The sequence below is a fragment of the Polyodon spathula genome, chromosome 12, assembly GCF_017654505.1.
Source record: "Polyodon spathula isolate WHYD16114869_AA chromosome 12, ASM1765450v1, whole genome shotgun sequence".
NCBI classification, from domain to species: domain Eukaryota; kingdom Metazoa; phylum Chordata; class Actinopteri; order Acipenseriformes; family Polyodontidae; genus Polyodon; species Polyodon spathula.
Window position 1 is genome coordinate 5,870,611 of NC_054545.1, and position 20,188 is coordinate 5,890,798.

The 20,188-nt window shown below is 36.5% G+C and overlaps 1 protein-coding gene across 2 annotated transcripts; it reads right to left on the reverse strand.

Moving 5' to 3' along the window:
* Positions 1 to 734: 734 nt before the first annotated feature.
* Positions 735 to 17,870, reverse strand: LOC121323937 (uncharacterized protein C14orf132-like). 2 transcript variants are annotated; one of them, XR_005951199.1, is made up of 3 exons: positions 17,649 to 17,870; positions 16,304 to 16,365; positions 2,899 to 2,982 (listed from the first exon to the last, which is right to left on the reverse strand). XR_005951199.1 is itself a non-coding variant. In XM_041265273.1 (2 exons), the coding sequence occupies exons 1-2, from the start codon at positions 17,673 to 17,675 to the stop codon at positions 2,755 to 2,757; spliced, it is 255 nt and encodes an 84-aa protein (XP_041121207.1). In that variant the 5' UTR covers positions 17,676 to 17,870; the 3' UTR covers positions 735 to 2,754. The 2 variants fall into 2 exon arrangements, 1 of the variants encoding a protein (XP_041121207.1); XM_041265273.1 differs by lacking the exon at positions 16,304 to 16,365 and having other exon boundaries at positions 735 to 2,982.
* Positions 17,871 to 20,188: the final 2,318 nt, after the last annotated feature.

Consider the following 20,188-nt stretch of genomic DNA (forward strand, 5'->3'; position numbering starts at 1 on the left):
AACAATATTAATAAATAGATACTTTCTTGGACTGAAAAGATAAAGACGCTTCTAAAAAGAAGCCTATTTATATTCATCATCCTCATCCTCACACTAAATACATTCATCCTCAGTTACACACTGATTGGCAATAAGTTGTTTTTGATTCAATCAGTAAAGGTTATTACCGTATTCCTCTGAATTTAAGCTGCACTTTTTAAACCAATTTTTCTTCAAAAAAATGGCCTGCATCTTAAATTCGAGTGCAGTAGTGACGCGTGTATTAAAATCCCCAACAAAAGATGTGACTGCCCGAGTACACAAAGAACAACGTAAGTGACTGGCAGTTGAAGGTTCCGTAGTAGTTATCCTGCAGAGCAGAAACTCTCCTCCTCAATGTAAACAAAGCAAGCTTTCGCTCAGCGCCCGCCTCTGTAGCTATGGCCGTGGTGCAGTAGCCTCGAACTGGTGCTGCTGCGTTAAGCAGGTGCAGGCTCCCTGGACACGCCCCCCAGCCAATCAGCTCAGCTCCGGGCAAGCCTTCCTGTTTACTACAGCAGCAGCGTTTCATTATTAGAAGGGATCCTACTTTTCCACAATAATAATAATAAAAAAAAAAAAACGGGTTCCTCAGCAAACTGATTCCTAGGATGCCTGGTTATTAGGCTTGAAGATTTGAATCAGACCCCCGTATTTTTCAACTTGCCATGCAATACCACAGTTCACAAAAAGGGAGAATAACATGTGTGAGTAATCACAACTGAAAATGAGAAGCAGCGCATAACTGTAATGCTCTGTGTGACAGCCGACGGCTGCAAACTGCCTCCATAAGCTGTTTTCTTATACAAGTAAATGCATCTTTGTAAATGCGTCTTTATTTGAACTTATTTTCCTCAAGTTGGGTTGGGAAAATTTGGGCTGAATCTTAAATTCGAAGGAATACGGTATACTAATCATAGCCAGTGGAAGACCTTCCTGACTGGAAGGTAGGTTATATTTATTTATGCAGGGTTATCATAATAAAGCAACTCAAAGTGGCCACAATCCCATTAACCTCTCTTGTCAAATAGAAACATTTTCTTTAAAGTTACAGCCACAGTACTTTGTGTGGTTTCTTTACAGCCCTGTATATCACCAACACAGATCACTTCCTCATCCACTGTTTACTGACATTGCTGACATAGTAGACAAGTGCATATCAACCTCTGTGAATTGTGATTTAAAGTTAGCAGCGCTAAACACCCACCGGCTATGTGGCTTTATGAATCAATGCAATACAGTACGTACATCTGAGCTTTGCAAAAACAGCATGAAAATGCTTTTCCAAACAGAGCAGTAGACGTACACCAGGCATTCTTGAAGTCAATACATTATTGTTCTGGATCAGGATCCTGCAACTGGAGGTAATGCAACAGCACAGTGCACTACTAATTCTCAGAAAAGGTGTTTTTTTTCTTTTTGTTGAGATCGGTGTAGTTTAACCCTATATGGTACAAGGAACATATGTCTTCTTAAATTTAAAATGTAAAGGAATACACTAACCCTACAACAACAATAAAATTGACTGACTGGTTGGATCTGGTTATCTAAATTGTCAGTTCCTTGTGATAGCTGAGTCACTCTCAAATGTATTTTAAGTGTTTGAAAAACCACTCAGTTCCACGTGTACCTTAAGGGGTTAGAAGCATTTGTTTGGCATATTTTTTTTGTTAATTTAATGATAATTTAATCATTTAAGCAAACCAATTGAAATACTTTCTTTTTACAAATGCTGTCAATGCTGGTTGGAGGACAATGCAGTGGCCAGCATTGCAGTACACTGTATCAAGTGCTTGGTCTAGTTTTAAAGTAAGGACAAATCAATCTGTGTTTTACAGAGTGATTAAAACACCCAGGGGTCTGTTCAACACTGATTTTACACATGAGAGTATGGGCAGGTTACACTCGGCAAACACAAAGCTGAAAGATACTCCTTCTCTGTTTATTATTATTATTATTATTTATTTCTTAGTAGACACCCTACGCTACACTTAATTAAAACATTATTGCAAACAGGTAATCAAATTAAATTGTGACTTGCAAAGATTGGTGTCAATAATACTGCAAGTGCATCTTATTTTTATTAATGGAACAATGATCTTATATTTTTATGAAATATATACAGCAGCTGCCACTATTGCAGTATTGCATGTTTTGACTGCTGCCATTTCCATCTTGAACAACTGCAATTTATTATTGACAGTGCCAAAAAAAAGAAAAAAAGCCAGAATGTCACAAACTGCATTGATCTATTCAAGTAGTTCACATTATTCATTTTACTCATTTTTGGGGGAACACAAATATTTAATTTCCATCAACTTCTTTACAACATCTTACAGATTAAACCTGTTAATTAATTCTTGCTGCAGTGAAAACTCGGAAAATCATTAATTTTTTCCTTATTCTGTGTCGGGTTATTTGATTAACATGGAGCTTTCTGTGTTTTTTATCTCCCTAAATTCAAATATATATATATATATATATATATATATATATATATATATATATATAAATAAAATCCCAAATTCACCTCTTTTCCTCAGACTTGTAGTTGTAACTATTGCATTGCAGTATAAGGAACATCTGTAAAGTGATACAATGTGTAATACATGCAATACACGCCAATATGGCCTGCCAGCATCATTGCTCTTTTAATAGTGTTTCGGTGTAATTGGTAACGTCCTTCTCAGTTGCTATTCCATCTTATCCACAGGTGGATACTCTGTGTTCTTGTATTTAAAATGTAAAGGCGTACACTACCCCAACAACAACGATATTTCCAATGGTAGCGATGATTGCAATCCATAACCAGATAGCATCACTGGAGACGGGCTGCGAATCTTCCTGTTGGTTCTGGGCTGTGAGAGCTGCTGCATGGACGCTGGCTGAGGAATTAAACAAAGAGTGATCCACACTGTAATCATCATTGGGAGAATCCATAAACGCCCCTCCCATTACAGGAATCTGTGGATAAGAAAGGAAACCCTGGGTTAAACAAGTGTGTAACTGTAAGTGAAATATCCAGCAGATACGATAGAATATACAAGAAACACTGGCAGTACACAGCTCTCAGCAACAGTTTTTAAGGCAATGACCGAGCTACACTGTATTAAGTGAATCTGTTAAAACAGATCTGGAACTAAAAAGGCAGATCGTATACTTTGCGATTGTAAATTAGATTGTAATAACCAATAAAGTCTTATATTTCCAGGCTATGTTGTTGATAGGCTTCTTTAAGTCTATTCTGATGAATTGTCTTAACAATCTGTTAGCACTGATTAGCATTTCAGGAATGTAACACATTGCATATTTTGCCTTTAGGCAATAACAAACCTCAAGTAACTCTGACACACAGAAATCAATGTTTGAATATTAAAAAAGTAATTGCAATATAAATGCTTTTCGTGTTTCAGGGTTTCATAATTTACAATATTAGTTATATATTTATGTAGCGAGCACAGCCACAGTAACGCAAGTAATTATTGGTTGTGATCAGAGCTGTTGCAACAACTTATTGACAGTGATGGAATGCAACCGCAATGAAGCGTTGCTTTTGTAAAACACATCTATAAAACTATTAAAAAAACACACCTCAGCTAGTTTGTGTGGGATTTTGAATTAGTCAACAAACTAATATAAATAGTTCTGAAAGCCCTGCCTTAAAACAGTGTAATATAACATCATTCCTGCATCCAGAATCCCACTGGATATTCATTACGAGTCATTCTGTTCTAGAAATCATACTGCACACACACTTTGGTACAGCATATGGCGAATGACCTCAAACTATCACCCTTGATGTAACGCAACAGGACAAGAATAGACAGATGGTAAAAATTCCACAAATCTGCTATCTTCAATGCCCAGAGGAAACCTATTCAACAGACACAGCTACTTTATTTTTCTTCAATCACAAACGTTTCGATGTCAGAATTCTACAGATCGTTAACAATCCTTGTCTTACTGAAAAGTATTGTGAATTGATCTAACCAAAGCTTGATCTGCCAGTGCCAGCCTTCAACATCAACTTTAATCCACTTTTGAATTCTGGTTTATGTTTAATCTATATATGGGGAGCATGATCGTAAGAGATTTCTAATGTAAATGACCATCCACATATAGCAATCACAACACACAGCACTATTGAGCATTACTGACTGTACATTGAAACCACTGCGGCGAAAATTTGTATCCGAAACAATTCCTCTTACAGACTCAAAACAACATTTTTTGTATTATATTTTGGAATTGTGATCCATGCAACCTTATCAGTGGACAGCTATCACATTACCAATATGTAGCCTACAGTATAATTCTGTGCCTTTGTTACTGATAGAGACTGGAGAGGCTCTCTTTCTAGGCAACAGCATATCTTAACCTCAAATTAATTACTTTGCAAAAACATGATGGTAAAACTATATAAAAACTAGTCACTGTGTGTAGGGGGGCTTTCTTAAAGTTTATTGTATTTTATTTTGTGAAGTACTTCTATTTAACTAATTTCCCCTGACGTTACCTGTCTCTGCGCTGCACAGTAATAAGGGACTGCTTGCATTTAAGGAGCATTTCTACAATTGCATTTGGAAATTGAATGAAGTTTGCTTTGCTCTGGCATGTAGTCACTAGTCTACAGTCAGGCACTAAGATTGTATAATGTTGCTAAGGGTCATGAGGTGGGTGAAGCCGGGAATAACTACAGAGTTAGAAACAAAACCAACTTGTTCTATGAAAAAGTGATTTGAAAAATGTGTTTGTGAAGTTACCATAATCTTTTGCCCCAAGCATTGGTATTTTCACCATTAAATACATTCAAGGAAACAGTCAGAGAGCTCAGCCTTTTAAAATATTAAACTTAGATATCTTAAGGAAATCAACAAAGAACTGACACCCTTGATTACACTCTAAAAACTGTGGTCAGAAGTGAGTTTATAAACAAAGTCAGTAAGCTTAAACATAAAAGATATCTGAGCGAATGCATTTTGTGCAGTAAGGAGGACTGGCAGTATCCTTAATTAACAGTGCTATTTCATTAAAGTACAGCGATGCCTGTAAAATTTTAAGTTGAGGGCTGTTTTAAGAAAATCTAAAAAATAAAGAATGTTCATACCATATATAATACCCTGAAAATGACCATGCAGAAGAGTTCTGGTGCAATTACATCCAAGTTTACTTAGGACTCACTAAATTGGTACCGCGTTGACCTGTACTGTGTTTAAAATGGCCCGTGTACAAAACAAACACATCTATGCCTCTGTAGAAGATGCTGTTGAGGAGCTACTTTCTCTAAAATGCACTACATTACAGAACAACTTTCTCTAAATCCGATATACTTTTCTTTTTTTTTCAGACTATATGAAATAACTACATTTGTTTTGTGTGTGTGTGTGTGCCAACAATGAAAACCATGCCCTACTATGCCAAAAATATTATGGATGAGATGGAAAAATATTTTTTTTTTAGGGTCAAACAGAAACAGAGAATATTTTATTCTAGACTTTATTTGTTGCAGAATGTTTATATTAACCATATGTGACTTTCTGCTTCCATTATAACACACAACATTAGAAAAGGCTCAAAATCTACACGTCTGAATGCTAGCTTTACACTCAATAGTTGTGTCACATTCATGGCAATGAAGACAAAGCTATTTAACAGAGAAAACATCTGGGCTACCTTCCTGGGTCAAGGCAAAACCTGGGCATTGCACACATGACTTGTCAGGTGGTAACATCGCCAAAGCTAGTTTGTGACTTATCTCAATGCTGCCTGGCTTTCTGCTCTGCTGAAGATTTTTTTTAAACATGTTACAGCCCACGGCATATGACTTGGCAAACTTCTGTAAACAAAGAACACCTCCACAATCCCAGAAGGCTACTCTATACGCTTCAGTGACTGACAAGAGCAAAGGAAACTTCAAATCTTCAAAGAACCACAAAACCCATCAATCGACCAAGAATTACATTTTACACTCAAATATTGGCTCCACTGGTTACAACAGGGTAAGTCAATAGATTTTTTTTAGCTTGGAAAATATTTTGTAACAAATTTGTTTTTAGCTAAATACTTTCACTTCATACAATATAGGGAACAACTGTGAAACTATTTTGTGCCAAACCATAGGCTAGAGGAGTGATGTGAACATTTGACCACTGGAGGATTTTAACGTACTGCAGTGATGCATTAACTTATTGTTCCACCAAGCCTAAGAGAAATTCATATAAAATTCTGGGTGTGGAAGGGCACTGTTGTGTCAAATAATAGACTGGTTCGATTTCATTCTCATTCTCCTATCATTCATACTGGCTCAGTTAAACCCCTGGGGAGCCTGGCTCGTCTCAGCTGCCTGCGAGTGATATGTGGAGAATATCACGATTTAGATTCAATTACATTGGGTTGAAGAAAAAGAAAATGGATGAGTCTGATATATTTGGGGCTTCTGATTTTCTGTGTTTTACCCCGACTTGTATACTCTCCTTTAAGAAAGTATTGAAGCCTGTTAAGTCATTAATATATCTCAATCACAAATAAGAAACCTGTTAATAGTAAAATTGATTTAATTAATTTTTTCCTGCGAAGCCCTAAATATATTCTTCTCCTGTTTGTGGTGCTTTAACTCAACTATATCTGTTCGTGCAGACCACACCAGCAAGCTTGCCTAATTCTGGTTCAATGTTTTTACTGATAATACACACAAACTATCCCTTGGCTTATTTGTACAAAGTGGTTATCAACATGCAGGACTGTACAACATCTTACAGATTAAACCTGTTAATTAATTCTTGCTGCAGTGAAAACTCAGAAAATCATTAATTTTTTCCTTATTCTGTGTCGGGTTATTTGATTAACATGGAGCTTTCTGTGTTTTTTATCTCCCTAAATTCAAATATTAGGCATATGTGTCAGTGTTTTATGCAAGCATTACGCTGAAGATAGAGAAATATATGACTAATGCATTTTGATGAACACATATTTGACAGTTTTAAATGATTCCGAGCTGAAATTCTCTGCGTAGACTTGAATATACGCAATTCAGAGTCATTTATTTCAGTGATGCTACTGTGTACCCATTTTTTTCCAGAAAGAACTGTGCCATGAGGTGGGTAGCATTGTTTATTAATGCAAATATGCAGGACATTTAAATAAATTAACCACTCTGACATGCTTATAGCACAGATACAGCATGTTAAGACTGAGGTTACAGACAATTCCTACTGTATCTTTTTAGATCTGAATCTTTAACTCGGATTTATGTTCAACTGACATCTTTATTGTTGATACTATGATAATTCATCAGTTTGCTGCTCTATAATGTTTGATTCTTCCATGTAATTTCACTGTTTAAGATATTTAAAGCATCCTCTGTGTGTTCAGAGCTGGTGATAATACATAATTTATCTTTTTTTTTTTTTTTTTTTTTACTTTAAGTACTAATTTTAAGTAAGGTGAATAAGTACAATTAACCAAAAAATGAATCTATATTACAAATATCTTTAATTGGTTGAGGACATTACCTTTTTTGTCATGTGATTTGTTTATAATGTTCCGATACAGAACATGTTGCTAATAAGCAGAGATGCAAGAAATCTGCAGCTTTCACAATAAATTAAAACCAGTCATCTATATGGTTGCCTCCCACCCAAAATGTTCCTTATACACTCCGTTATCACTGCTCCTCTACTTAAAGGAAATCACCACCGTATTTTCAGATTTTTATCTGCAGTTGTTCCCTTTCTCTCTCATTAACCAAAAACTTGAGTGAATCGGTACAAAGACAAAAAATAGATGGGCAGAAAGATATTACAAATTATACATAATTCATTTGGTTGCGAAACTAAAAGAGAAATATGGGAAATAAGGTAATTCGTCTTTCACTGCAAAATGATCAATTGGCACAGATCATTATGTTTTAATTAAAAAGCCCTTTTTTGACTGGCAGTGCACATTTAAATTTTAAAGAAACTTTCCACATATCTTGTAATAAACTGCATCGTGGTTAATTTCACAGCCAACAGGCTTTATGGTTATACTGAGGGAATTGTACAGCCTTTAACAGGAAAGCTATTGCTAGATCTAGTGCAACTATGGGTAAACTGTGAAACTTTTAAAAAGTTGCATATGTCTACTTGACTTAATTTATGATTGAGTGCTATGGATGTAAAAATGTGATTGAATACATCATTTTAAGGGCTCTAGATTATTACAAAGCAAAGTGTTATGAAAAATGTTTAAAAGAGCACAGGAACAAGCACGCTGAAAAACAGAGCCTATAGCTGCTAGGGGTGTTACACAAAACTACAGATGAATTTTGGCTTAGGTTTGTAGTGATAACTGAAATATGCAAACCCATAATAATTAAACAATAAACAGATACCTATAGAGTACCTCCTAGCTCTTCCTCCCTGCCACCGTCACCAATGGCTAAGACAATTACTGGTTGCTGTCAATGCAACAACACTAACTAAAGACAATTCCTGAAACAATCAAAGTCTTTTTGGGGAGTTGCAAACAGCAGTATGTTTCATTTTTAATACAGAATGCCAGGCTCTAACATTCATAACCCATACGCATTTACAATTTTCATACAGGACTTTGTTACAGAAATGACTGGTACTTCCATTACATTTTGCAGTGAACAGACAGCATATACTATTTTCGTTTTTTAGATTTCAGATTTTCCACCCTAAAACTATATTCACATCAACTCTGCAATGCAGATTAAGAAAACAAAAACCAAAAAAACAAAAAACATACTGGCGAATCCTGTAACCTTGACCTGCTTTTCTGAGTCCCATTACTGCAGTAAAGAGATCTCCCACAGGGAGACTGAATATTGTGCAGCGCTGTCCAAAAGTATGGTCACTGACCTTAGTCATAAGGTTATAAGGTTATTTATTTAATGCTTTTATGAGCCCAGTCTACACTGTTGCTGGCCACTCTTGACACAATCACAGTGTGCCCCCACAATCATTACTGATGGAAGTGCCAAACACGTTAACAAGGCTTTTTACAGGTTTTAAATATAATTATTATTTTTTTAAATAATGAAGTCAGTAAAGCCTATTTAAAGATAGCTGGTTTAATTAAATGTGAATTATTATTCCTGCCAATCTTTTTGTAAATCAAAAACATTCAGAGATCATGTTTTAAAATGGTTTAATCTGACTGTGAGGCGTGTGAGTAAAAATGGATTTTCCAGACAGCGATTTACGTGTAAAATAAATAAAAATTTTATTTAATATTACACGGAAAAGAAAAAAAAACAATAAAGAAGGATGTGAGGGAGGGAGTGTTGGAGTAATCCAAAATAAAGGAACGGAAGCCTCTTAATCCTCTTCGTGATCTGCTCAATCCAAAAATGAAACAAAAAGGAATAAAAATAGAAAAGAGCAAAGTTAGTAAGGCCTCCGTCCGTAATTAAAAGTAAATAACACAGTCCACCCCGCATGTACTTCCCTCCAGCCTTTTTTCCCGGCCTCTATTCCTCAGGACCAACCCCGAACACAGTAGCACGTTTCCTTTAGTATGCAAACCCCGCCCCGGTAGTCAGTGGATCACCAGACTGACAGGTATCCTTAACTTCACTTGACTCCAGTGGCTGGAATTTACATACTCGTACTTCCGCCCCTCACCAAGGTGCCGCCCCTCATAAAGATAACTTTTGTCATGGTCACAAGACCTTGGTAAGGGAAGTCCCGAGTTGGTTTGATGCCTTCTACTGTTGGGAGGCTGAATTGCAGACCGAAACCCCTTTGACTCGTCACACTGACCTAAAACAACATGCAAGAAATAAAGGGGCCATTGATTGCACGAAGGAAACATTGTATTTAGTGTAGGTTAGATAATTCAAAACCGAAATATTTTTGAGATTCCTTTTTGTGACCTGCTGGTATCCATATAATCACACCCATGTAATGACTGAAAGGTTCTCCATATATTGATAACAAATAATGAATACTACAGACGACACTAGATTTAAGTGAACTCAGAAAATACAACTCTACTCTGAGTGCAATAAAAAAGCAAACTAAAATGGATACTTAAGCATATGGTTAGGGTTTCTCCCTCCACAGCAGGCTTGCTGTGCATTGTGAGAGGCTACCTCCTCTCTGGATTAATACTATAGAGAGGGCTCCAGCCTGCAATATCTTGACCCAGTTAATGCAATACATCTTCTGATTGGTTGGCGAACACCTTATTAGTGAAGTGGTAGTCTGCATGATTCACACAGGTTGATTAACAATATCATGCATCTGGAAGAGCATCAAACAAAGAACAAAACAAAACAACAACCAACAAAAACAAAAAACAACAAACACAAACGTGAGAAAAGCCTGCATTATATAAATCACTATCCCTCACATCTGTTTAATCAAGCGAACTGGAAGTCTGACATCCAGGTGAATTGCAAATCTGGTGAGTCTCCAGTTTTCCCAGTATAAATAGCCAAGATTTGTTTGTGTTTACCCAGTTTTACTGGAGCTGTTGTGTGGGAAGAGTGAGGGAATAACATAGAATGCTTCTGTGTCTAGTACATGTATATATTTGATACATTAGGGGTGTTTTAAGTAGAAAGAACAATCCTCTTTTTCACAAACTATAGTATTGAATGTTTTTTCTAAAACCACATTTCAAGATAAAAACAAAGCAGCGTGTTTCTCCAATCCAATCCATCTTCTTGACCCGAAGACAATAGTTTTCTTTTCTTTTGAATTAAAAAAAAAAAAGTGCTGGCAACACTGGTGACGGTATGTAACCTTTCATTAAATAAATAATGTAAACTTACACTCCCATGAAATGCTTTACAGTCATCCTCCAAGAAACTGCAGCACAAATAACTGAGACAGTAAATATACAAAATAAAAAAAGGTGCTAAGTTTGCAAATGCATTATACATTTATCTTTGTCAATAGGCAAAATATGATCCACATAAACAATGATTTTTGTCTTATAGTAGAAGCTCTGGATCCTTACTAAGTACAGTAGCTACAAAACTTTAGTTCCACAATTCAAATGTTATTGGATTTTATCTGAAATAGCATCTAGCAATATATAACACTGAATACAGACAGTGTTTAGCAATACAGCGTAAAAATATCTAGGAGGCAACAATCAATCTATTGGCTGCACTCGTCATACTAATTCATCAGAGGGGATTTATTGCTTTCTGTTAAAAGTATGTCATGCCGGGCCAAACCTACTTCAGCATGTGATATGTATATCATTACCATCATGCTTAAAAATAGACTCAGTCTATGAAATAGAAACAAAACAGGTTAAAAAAATGAAACGAAGAAAACATGCTATTTTCAAACCAAGGATTCTGTACTATAATCTAAATTATGTATTCAAATAGTATGCTAATTTTCTTATCTATGGACATGAACATATGTAATAAAAGGTGCATAAAATAGGCCACTGTTGCAAACTGATATACAATCCAATCTGTTCTTAAGATAAAAGGAAATCACGACAATACATTACTCATGTGCTGCGTGCTTGGAATCATGTCTAGTTCAACAGCTTAACCCTTTAAAAACCAAACACCAAAAAGCCCACCATGAAACACATACACAGCTGACTAACAATTGATTTTGGGGTTCAACAAGTTTAACAGATAATGTTGCGATTACATTATAGTCTGTAAAAAAAAAAAAAAAAAAAAGTTAACAGCTGTTATGGGCATCATATTTGCCAGATTTGCGTATTTAATAAACTACGACATTAGAGCATTTATAAATTGAAGCAAAAATGTATAAAAATTAATATCGATCTTCGACTAATGATCTAAAAGTTTCGTTTCTAAAGCAAAGATTTGAATATTGCTAACAGTTGTTGTTCCTTTAAATTCGCACTGAACTGACCTTTGAGACATGGCATGATTGTTAGAACAACACACTGGTCAAATAACGATACCATTATATTACTGGCCAGCAGAATGCTGTCTGAATGTGGTTTTTCAGATTTAAAAGGCAAATGTGATTAATCAAAGTCAGGGCCCTGGTTGTTGCATAGTGTGATAATACATTCTGAGTTTAACTGGGAGGTTAATGCAATTCTACATGGTAAGTCACCCCTACTAATCCAATATCAGGGTTTAGTAGTGTGGGAGCAAGGGTTTGGCAGATGAAAGGAGGCATTTGACTTAGCAGCAGAAACTGAGATCATCTGTTGATTTCACTCCCCCTAATCGGCAAGTGGGTTAAAACCTGACCATTCTCCTTCTCAGTTGTGAAATTCAGGTGAGGCTGATGGCATGAAACATTGCACATAAATAAAGAAACATTACATGTATTTATCTTTTTTCTCTCAATTCTGAACGCACTGATTGATGCAGCACTTTCACTTCAATCCATGAAAGTACTACCAAAGAACAATGTAAAATAAATAAAAAGTAAACAATGTAAGCTACAGTGTTTGACCTGGAATCATCACTTGACGCTGTAGTCATGCATCTCATATCAATTGTATTTGTTGGAGCTACTGTATTAAGAAAAGCAATACAATATGATAGAGGATCACATCCTTCAAAATAGATTTTAAATTAAATCTTGATGGTGTACCAAGTTGCCACCTTGAAATACTTCAATCAATAGACTTTAATCCTTTTTGAAGTGCATAGATGATCTATTACTATTGCAACTACTGTAATACTGCAGTACTCCACTAGAGCCTAAAGATAAGGCACAGCTCTTTTCAAGCAGAAAGGCTGTCCTTGATAACACATCAAAAATGTAACACTCCATACTACTGGAATAAAAGGGACCTAATGAAGTATGACTTTCATGCTTTTAATTCCTGAACAAGCTCTATGAAGACTCTTACTATCTTAAAAGTAACTGACTTCTCATTATCTGAAAAACATTTCTCAAAAGAGATGGTTGGCCAAACAGGACTTGAATCAGCTGGGTGACTGTTAGAGTTGAAGGACTGATTAAGAATATATTATTATTTGGTATGCCGGTCTAGTGAGCTGAGTTTTGTAAGTTATGCAAAATGTAATAAATGTTATCGTTTCTTAAACAAAAAAACAGCACACTACTGTAAATGTACTAATTGTATAGTACAAAAAAAAAAGATATAGCGGTCAATTAAATTAATGTAAACTGGGTTAGATCTAAATATTTTTCTTTGCCATACCAGTCTAAGAGTGGAATAAAGAATAACCTACCAAAACATAAAAGGTCAGTGACCAGTTAGTCATCTATCTATGTACGCTATGGCAAACAGAGAACAAAGGTGTAACAAAATATTTTATAACTAGAAACTGTTGCTAGTTAAACAGTTTTTAGATTTTTGGTAAAAATGATAGACAGTTCAGGAGTCACAACAACCCATCTACTCTTTCATGTGTCAAGTTTTTCTAATTACTAATGCAGAAACATGCACTTCTAGAGACAGCAACAATAAATACATTACCAGACAGCTGAGTGTGCCAAAAGTGCAATAACATCCACTGATTGACTACAGTGTGACTAAGTGGCTAGACTTTAGTGAGTCATATATTATACCTCACTCAAAGCATTTTCACAACACCTCTATTCAGGCAAGTCCTGAAAATGTCAGTATTCATTTTTTTTAATCGAGGTAAATCCTTTAAAAATGATTTTCAATAACCCAGGAGGTATTTGTTACAATGCAAGTAAAAGAATATAGCAAGACAATTACAGTAATCTGTTAGGTATCCTCACATCACGACAAAGCTCTTATGCAAAATGCTACAGGAAAGCGAAAGCGAGCTGTGCTTACAATTGAACTTGAGCATTTTGTTACTGTGTCGGTGTGATCCAGCGAGGCGTCACGTAAAAAAATGTTACATTTATTCACGTCAGGGCTGCTGCAAATCCAAAGCCAACTGGACTAAAGAAGCGGAAAGTCACCGACGTACGTGTGTGTGTGTGTGTGTGTGTGTGTGCGTGCGTGTGTGTGTGTGTGTGTGTGTGTGTGTGTGTGTGTGTGTGTGTGTGTGCGTGCGTGTATCTGTGTGTGTGTGTGTGTGTGGTGTGTGTGTGTGTGCGTGTGTGTGTGTGTGTGTGTGTGTGTGTGTGTGTGTGTGTGTGTGTGTGTGTGTGTGTGTGTGTGTGTGTGTGTGTGTGTGTGTGTGTGTGTGTGTGTGTGTGTGTGTGTGTGTGTGTGTGTGTGTGTGTGTGTGTGTGTGTGTGTGTGTGTGTGTGTGTGTGTGTGTGTGCGTGTGTGTGTGTGTGTGTGTGTGTGTGTGTGTGTGTGTGTGTGTGTGTGTGTGTGTGTGTGTGTGTGTGTGTGTGTGTGTGTGTGTGTGTGTGTGTGTGTGTGTGTGTGTGTGTGTGTGTGTGTGTGTGTGTGTGTGTGTGTGTGTGTGTGTGTGTGTGTGTGTGTGTGTGCGTGTGTGCGTGTGTGTGTGTGTGTGTGTGTGTGTGTGTGTGTGTGTGTGTGTGTGTGTGTGTGTGTGTGCGTGTGCGTGTGTGTGTGTGTGTGTGTGTGAATGAGTACCACAGTTCGATACCGAACAGTGAGTAAACAACTTGAAACCGCCGCCAGCTGGGGGAGTAGCCATCACTCAGCAGCGAATGCACGCACCCACACTCCCTAATAAAAGCTGAATCTCCAAACAATAATGTTGTGAATATAGCAATTGTTAGAGCTGTGTATAATGGTACTTAAAACAGGATTCATTTATCCGACTTTTTACATAGCAGCCCTTACTCTGGTCCCACCGCAGTCGGATATGCGACGGATTACTGTATAGAAACATGGTATGCTATACCAGTGTAATTTACATTCAGAAATTGTGTGCATGCAAAGTGGTTGCCTAGTAGAAGATATTGTGCTAAAGCATGTTCATATCAAGTTTCATGCAGTTGTATGGCATATATAATTCATGCAACCAAGCACGCAAGCAAGCGACAGCCGTAATGTAACGCTAAGCCCCAGATTGCCTTTTCTGTACTTAATTGTATTATTTCAATATTTACCTCAGGCCAGCACAGTCTTGCTTTGATTTTGGAAGCTGTTCTAATGTGTGTGTGTGTGTGTGTGTGTGTGTATGTATATGTATATTCCAAGGCACGCCTGTGTGGTCTATGAGAAGCGGTAAAAACTGTTACCCATGGCGAATCTAAAGTGATTTATAGAAAAAAAGCTGTAAGGGGATATAATAGTTTGGACTATAAAATGTCTTGTAAATTACATAATCTTCAGATGGTACGATTCCCAAGCTTTTTTCAAGAATCATATATTTTTTAGGAATATTTACCTGACATTGGCAACTGATAATCTTTTGACAAGCCATGATACAACACTCACAACTTGTAAGCTTAAATATGTTTTCAGATATGGCTACAGGAATAGCTGTCAACAGCACTAAAGACACAAAGGTAAATAAACAAAACCTTGAAAGGCTAGAGTCAATTGGGTCTGTTCCTAAAATGACCCTTATTACAATTAGTTTATTAAATTACCCTCTTACCTCTTTTCAGGAGCACTTTCATTACACCCTTTCTAATTGCTTGCAATCAAATCTTGTTAGTGACAGAAGCTTGATGCTTTCAAATTTCAATTAGCCTTTCAAAGCATCCATCAAGCGACTTTTTCTGGCACGTCAAGTTTTTTATACTTCTGGTGTTTGGTAATTTTTTGGATTTGTTTTTATTACTGTAAGTCATTTATACAAAGTTTTGCTATTACATCATTAAAAAAAAAAACATTTTGTAGTGTAGGGTATTTATGTTATGTTGGCATTTTAATACTCAAAATACAGGCCACACAGTATGTTTGCATGCACAACATATTCAGAATACTTCAATTCCAAATAAGTATTCTGAATAATCTGGTTACATGGAAGTAGAATAATGAATATTACACAATAGTGTCTGTCATTTTCAAAATGTCAGTGTGCCCAATTATTTTCTCCCCAATTTTTCTCCCCAATTTGACGTCCAATTATTTTCCCTCTCACCACAGCAATTCCCCAAATAGCTCAGAACTGAAGGTTCAGTGGTCATCCTCCAATCCCACAACCAAGTCAGCTTCCTCATTAACACCCAGGAACTCGAGAGCGAATGTCAGCGAGCTACCGACCTCTGGAGGACCAAGGCCAGCCAAAGTGTTATAAATAAAATCCCACCACCAACAGTACATACAAAGGCAAGAACAACTGTCACCAGAAAACTGCAAATATCTTACTATACAGTAGCTAGACTTCATAAACCAGACAACAGTGTGCTTCTGTCTCCGATGTTGTGCCTAATTAAATATAGCAAAGTAATGGGAGACCAGAAGAAATTAGAGCCAGCTATATAATTGATTATACCAGTGCTTGAGTTCCAGGGGGCTTCTCATCGTTCCTCTGCCAAAAATCCTTACAGGTAGTGCCTAATAACAGATAGATTTGAAACAGATTCTCCATTAATACAAAGTGATGTTAATCCATTCCTCAGGGAAAAAAAGCAATCCTGCTGTACTGTAGTTATGAGTTACCCCTGAGTAAAGGCTGAGTGTTCAGGGGAGATTTCTAGGGGGGGGGAAGCTAATTAGATATCACATGACAGAATGTCAAGAACTGATTTTATTCAAAATATAACTTAGGTTCTTTTCTCCGAAACAGGCTGTATCCATTTAGAATTTTTTTTTTTTTTTTTTTTTAAATAAAAATCACAAGCTTTTAAGATCACATAGAACTTTACATTAAGTGGCGTTGGATGATTACCTATTCAAGAATACCATGTGGCTTTTAATGACGTATTTGTGGTATTTGTCTAGCACAGTTTTGTGTTAAGAACAGACTTTTTTTAACATTTCTATCCATGCCATTGTACCAGCCCCACCCGGACTATACCCTATTGACAGTGTTATGGCTGATGTTTCTAATTTGTTTTTGAACTTCTGAACAGATTCAGACTGGAAAACGGATATATGTTTCTTTTACCTCCTGTTGCTACTGTGAGCTTTGTCTAGAGCAATACTGACACAAACATAACAACATGTCTCAAAGTTTCTGTGATCAGCACAGTATTAGACAGTAAAATAATTACTCCTGGCACAGTAACTATTCCTGACAGCAAATATTCTGTGCAAGATTGATTACAGTTAGTAGGAGCCAAGTGGAGGTTCTATACATTGCAGAAAACCAGATTGTAAATTTACTATATCATTTGGCCAATTTAATATATCTTACATACATTTTAAACACAAACGTTGCGCATGGATAAGAACTACGGTGTATTCTAACTATATACATGTTCCTTTATTATCTATTTAAAACTGTTAAAGTTTTACATAGATATCTTGAAGTACAATTACTACAAACTGTAGTTATTCTGAGGAAAATTGAAGTTCAATAACAGTGCTTCCATGCGTTTAAGCATTTTAAAATATCGTCTGTATTTTTACTGTATTGTAATTTGACTGCAATCACACAACAGATGGCTGGGTTTTTTTTTCTATGAAAATGTGTAACAAAAGAAAATTCGGCACAACGTGTTGAATTCTATTTGTACCCGCTTTTCAGTATCATAAATTTAACGGTTTAACTTTGTATTCAAGTTCAATATGCGAAAGTTTAAATAGATGTGTCATACTGGCCACTTGCCATAGAGGCAAGTGGTTTATTTACTGTATACTGAATGTAAAACAAAATCAAAGCTATGTCCTCCTACCTGCGCAGCCATAAATGAAAGATCCATGTCGTTCTTCTGGGTTAGTACAATATCTAACACACTAAAATTATTAGCAACAGGAAACGGCAAACGCTCTTCCCAGCCAGTTCATTTGACTTCTTGCCCGTTACATACACATCTTCATAAAAAGCTCATATTCAAACGCTTTACTTCTCTTGGAAGGAAAGAGGCTAATGCATTATAAAGCTGTGCGCACTTGAGAATGGCAGAGAGAGAGCGAGAGAGAGCGCCAGGAGGGAGAGCGAAGGAAACGCTGCATCAGATGACAGAACACGCCCTCCCTCCACCAAAGAGCTGCGACCTGTTAAGCCACACGAGGTAGTTTTAATTTTCTAAAACAAAACTTAGCATACTAATTGATCATGACCATACTTCTCATACTTGTATTGCAATTCTTTTTTTTCTTAGACAAATTATACACAACTTGAAATCAGTTTTGTAACATCAATTCCTGGTTATTTTCTTCTTCTTCTTCTTCTTCTTCTTCTTCTTCTTCTTCTTCTTCTTCTTCTTCTTCTTCTTCTTCTTCTTCTTCTTCTTCTTATTTAGCACTAATGTAAATGCTTTGTGAATGTCACCCATACAGTATGTGTGTGCTCGCGGTAACATACTGTGCAAGGGTACTCTGCATTTTTTTAATTTTTTTGGTAATTATTATTTTGGTATGCTGACAGGTGGTCAGTGCAAGAACACATCCACACTGTGTGGCCGTTCAACTGTTTGTACCAGTTCATTACCAATCATTCTTCATAAGCATGCACTAGATTTCCAGCCTTTTGCCTCTTTGTTTTTCCTGGTCACTAATAGTAATTGTTTTACTTATGTATTAGTTTGTATGACTTGCTCCCCACCTTGCACTCAGTGATGTGAGTGGCAAGGCGTTTCACCTGAATTCAGGAGCTGCTGTCCTGATCTAGTTGTCTGCCATAGAGATATGTAACAGGCTAGATCAGCCAAAGTGTCTTTATAGAGGTAAAAGCCAGCAGCCCCATCTACTCATCTGCCACTTTGAATTAGGCTCTCTTTTGTCTTTCTCCCAATGCACAACTGTGCACTTGATTGCACAGATGCTGGTATAAAGACTCTTTGGCCAAATTGTCCTACTTCCCACATGTCTATGGCATGCAGCTTGAGCTGAGGAGCTGTTCCAAACTCATGATCCGAGCAACACAGACTCAAAAAAACCCCCTACATAATAGAAAGGGGTGTGGATGGAAACGAATGCAAACAAAATGTAAACATTATTGTCAACTTTTATAATTCTAATTTGTTTTAGTTGGTTGATGGATTGAAATTGACATCAGAAAAAAGCATCATGTTTAGATCTTTTAATTTTTAAGAATCAGCAAGAGCTTATTGGTCCCTATATTATGTTGTTGGATGTTACAGTATAATGTCATGGTTTCAGCTATAGGGAGAACCCATACTGAGATATTTCTCTATACAGTGAAACAGGTATTATGAGTACTTGCATTAGAAACAATTTGTCAGGTATCAAATGTCCCCATTTGCCATCTGTTTTTTTCAATGAAAATATCGAAACAACAAAAATACTGCAAACAGAGTACTTTATATCTCCTGCAATTTACATTTCTTTTTTTCCTGCCTTTAATAGCCTAGCCAGTCAGCATGACATCCCAGCTGGGGGTAATAAATAAAGCAAATTACCTTTTAAAATATTGGAATGCCATGACCGGTACATTTTAGAGTCCTGATTTAAATGCTGGTATAATTAATTATACTCCAAATGAACCTGTAAATTATGAATATCACACAGTTTGCTTCGTTTGAAACATACATTTTATGCACAAACATCCCTCATATCAGTCCTTATAGCATTGCCTTGGTGTAACTAGGGGGTTTAAATTGTCTTGTGCAAACAGCTAGACCGTAACCCCTCGGACAAGCACGTTTCATGCCAAAGTCTAAATCAATTCAATGTCTTCATTTCTGATTCACTCAACTTGTGGGGATTGTCTTAAAATGTGCAACAGGGCTTTTGGCATGTGTACAGTAAACATTATAAATGTGCCTCTATATTCATACAAACACCTTTATGAACAACAAGATAACAGCAGATAACGCCGCATACTGAAATCCACAGAAGACTCAATACTTTGCTTTTCTTACACACTGTTTATGGGAAGATACTGTATGTTTGAAATGCAAGCGCTTCTAACAGAATTGATCAAAGGAAAGACAAGGTTTTTGAGGGGTTGTATTCATTTAGTATTCAGTAGATCTTTTTTTTTAATAAATACTCACAAATGAGCAAACATTAAATGAAAGAGGAAGACGCAAAAAAGCATGATTACCCCTGAAAGACGTGGAAGATCTTCAATTCAAGATCTTGTGTTGCTCTTGACTTGTTAGTCTCAAGTCCTGGCACACATCCTCCATACACACCATTTTGCAGGTTTGATTTTTCATTTAATGTTTATGACAATTAATATGGATATTGTAGTCAGATCATTGCAATTAGAAAATAATGCAATCTTTGGATATAAATATCAATAAAG

Excerpts from the sequence above, each read along its gene's own strand:
- LOC121323937 (XM_041265273.1), bottom strand. The coding sequence starts at position 17,675 with ATGGATCTTTCATTTATGGCTGCGCAG. Across the intron at positions 2,983-17,648 it reads TTTCATTTATGGCTGCGCAG|ATTCCTGTAATGGGAGGGGC; the intron begins GTAGGAGGACAT and ends TCTTATCCACAG.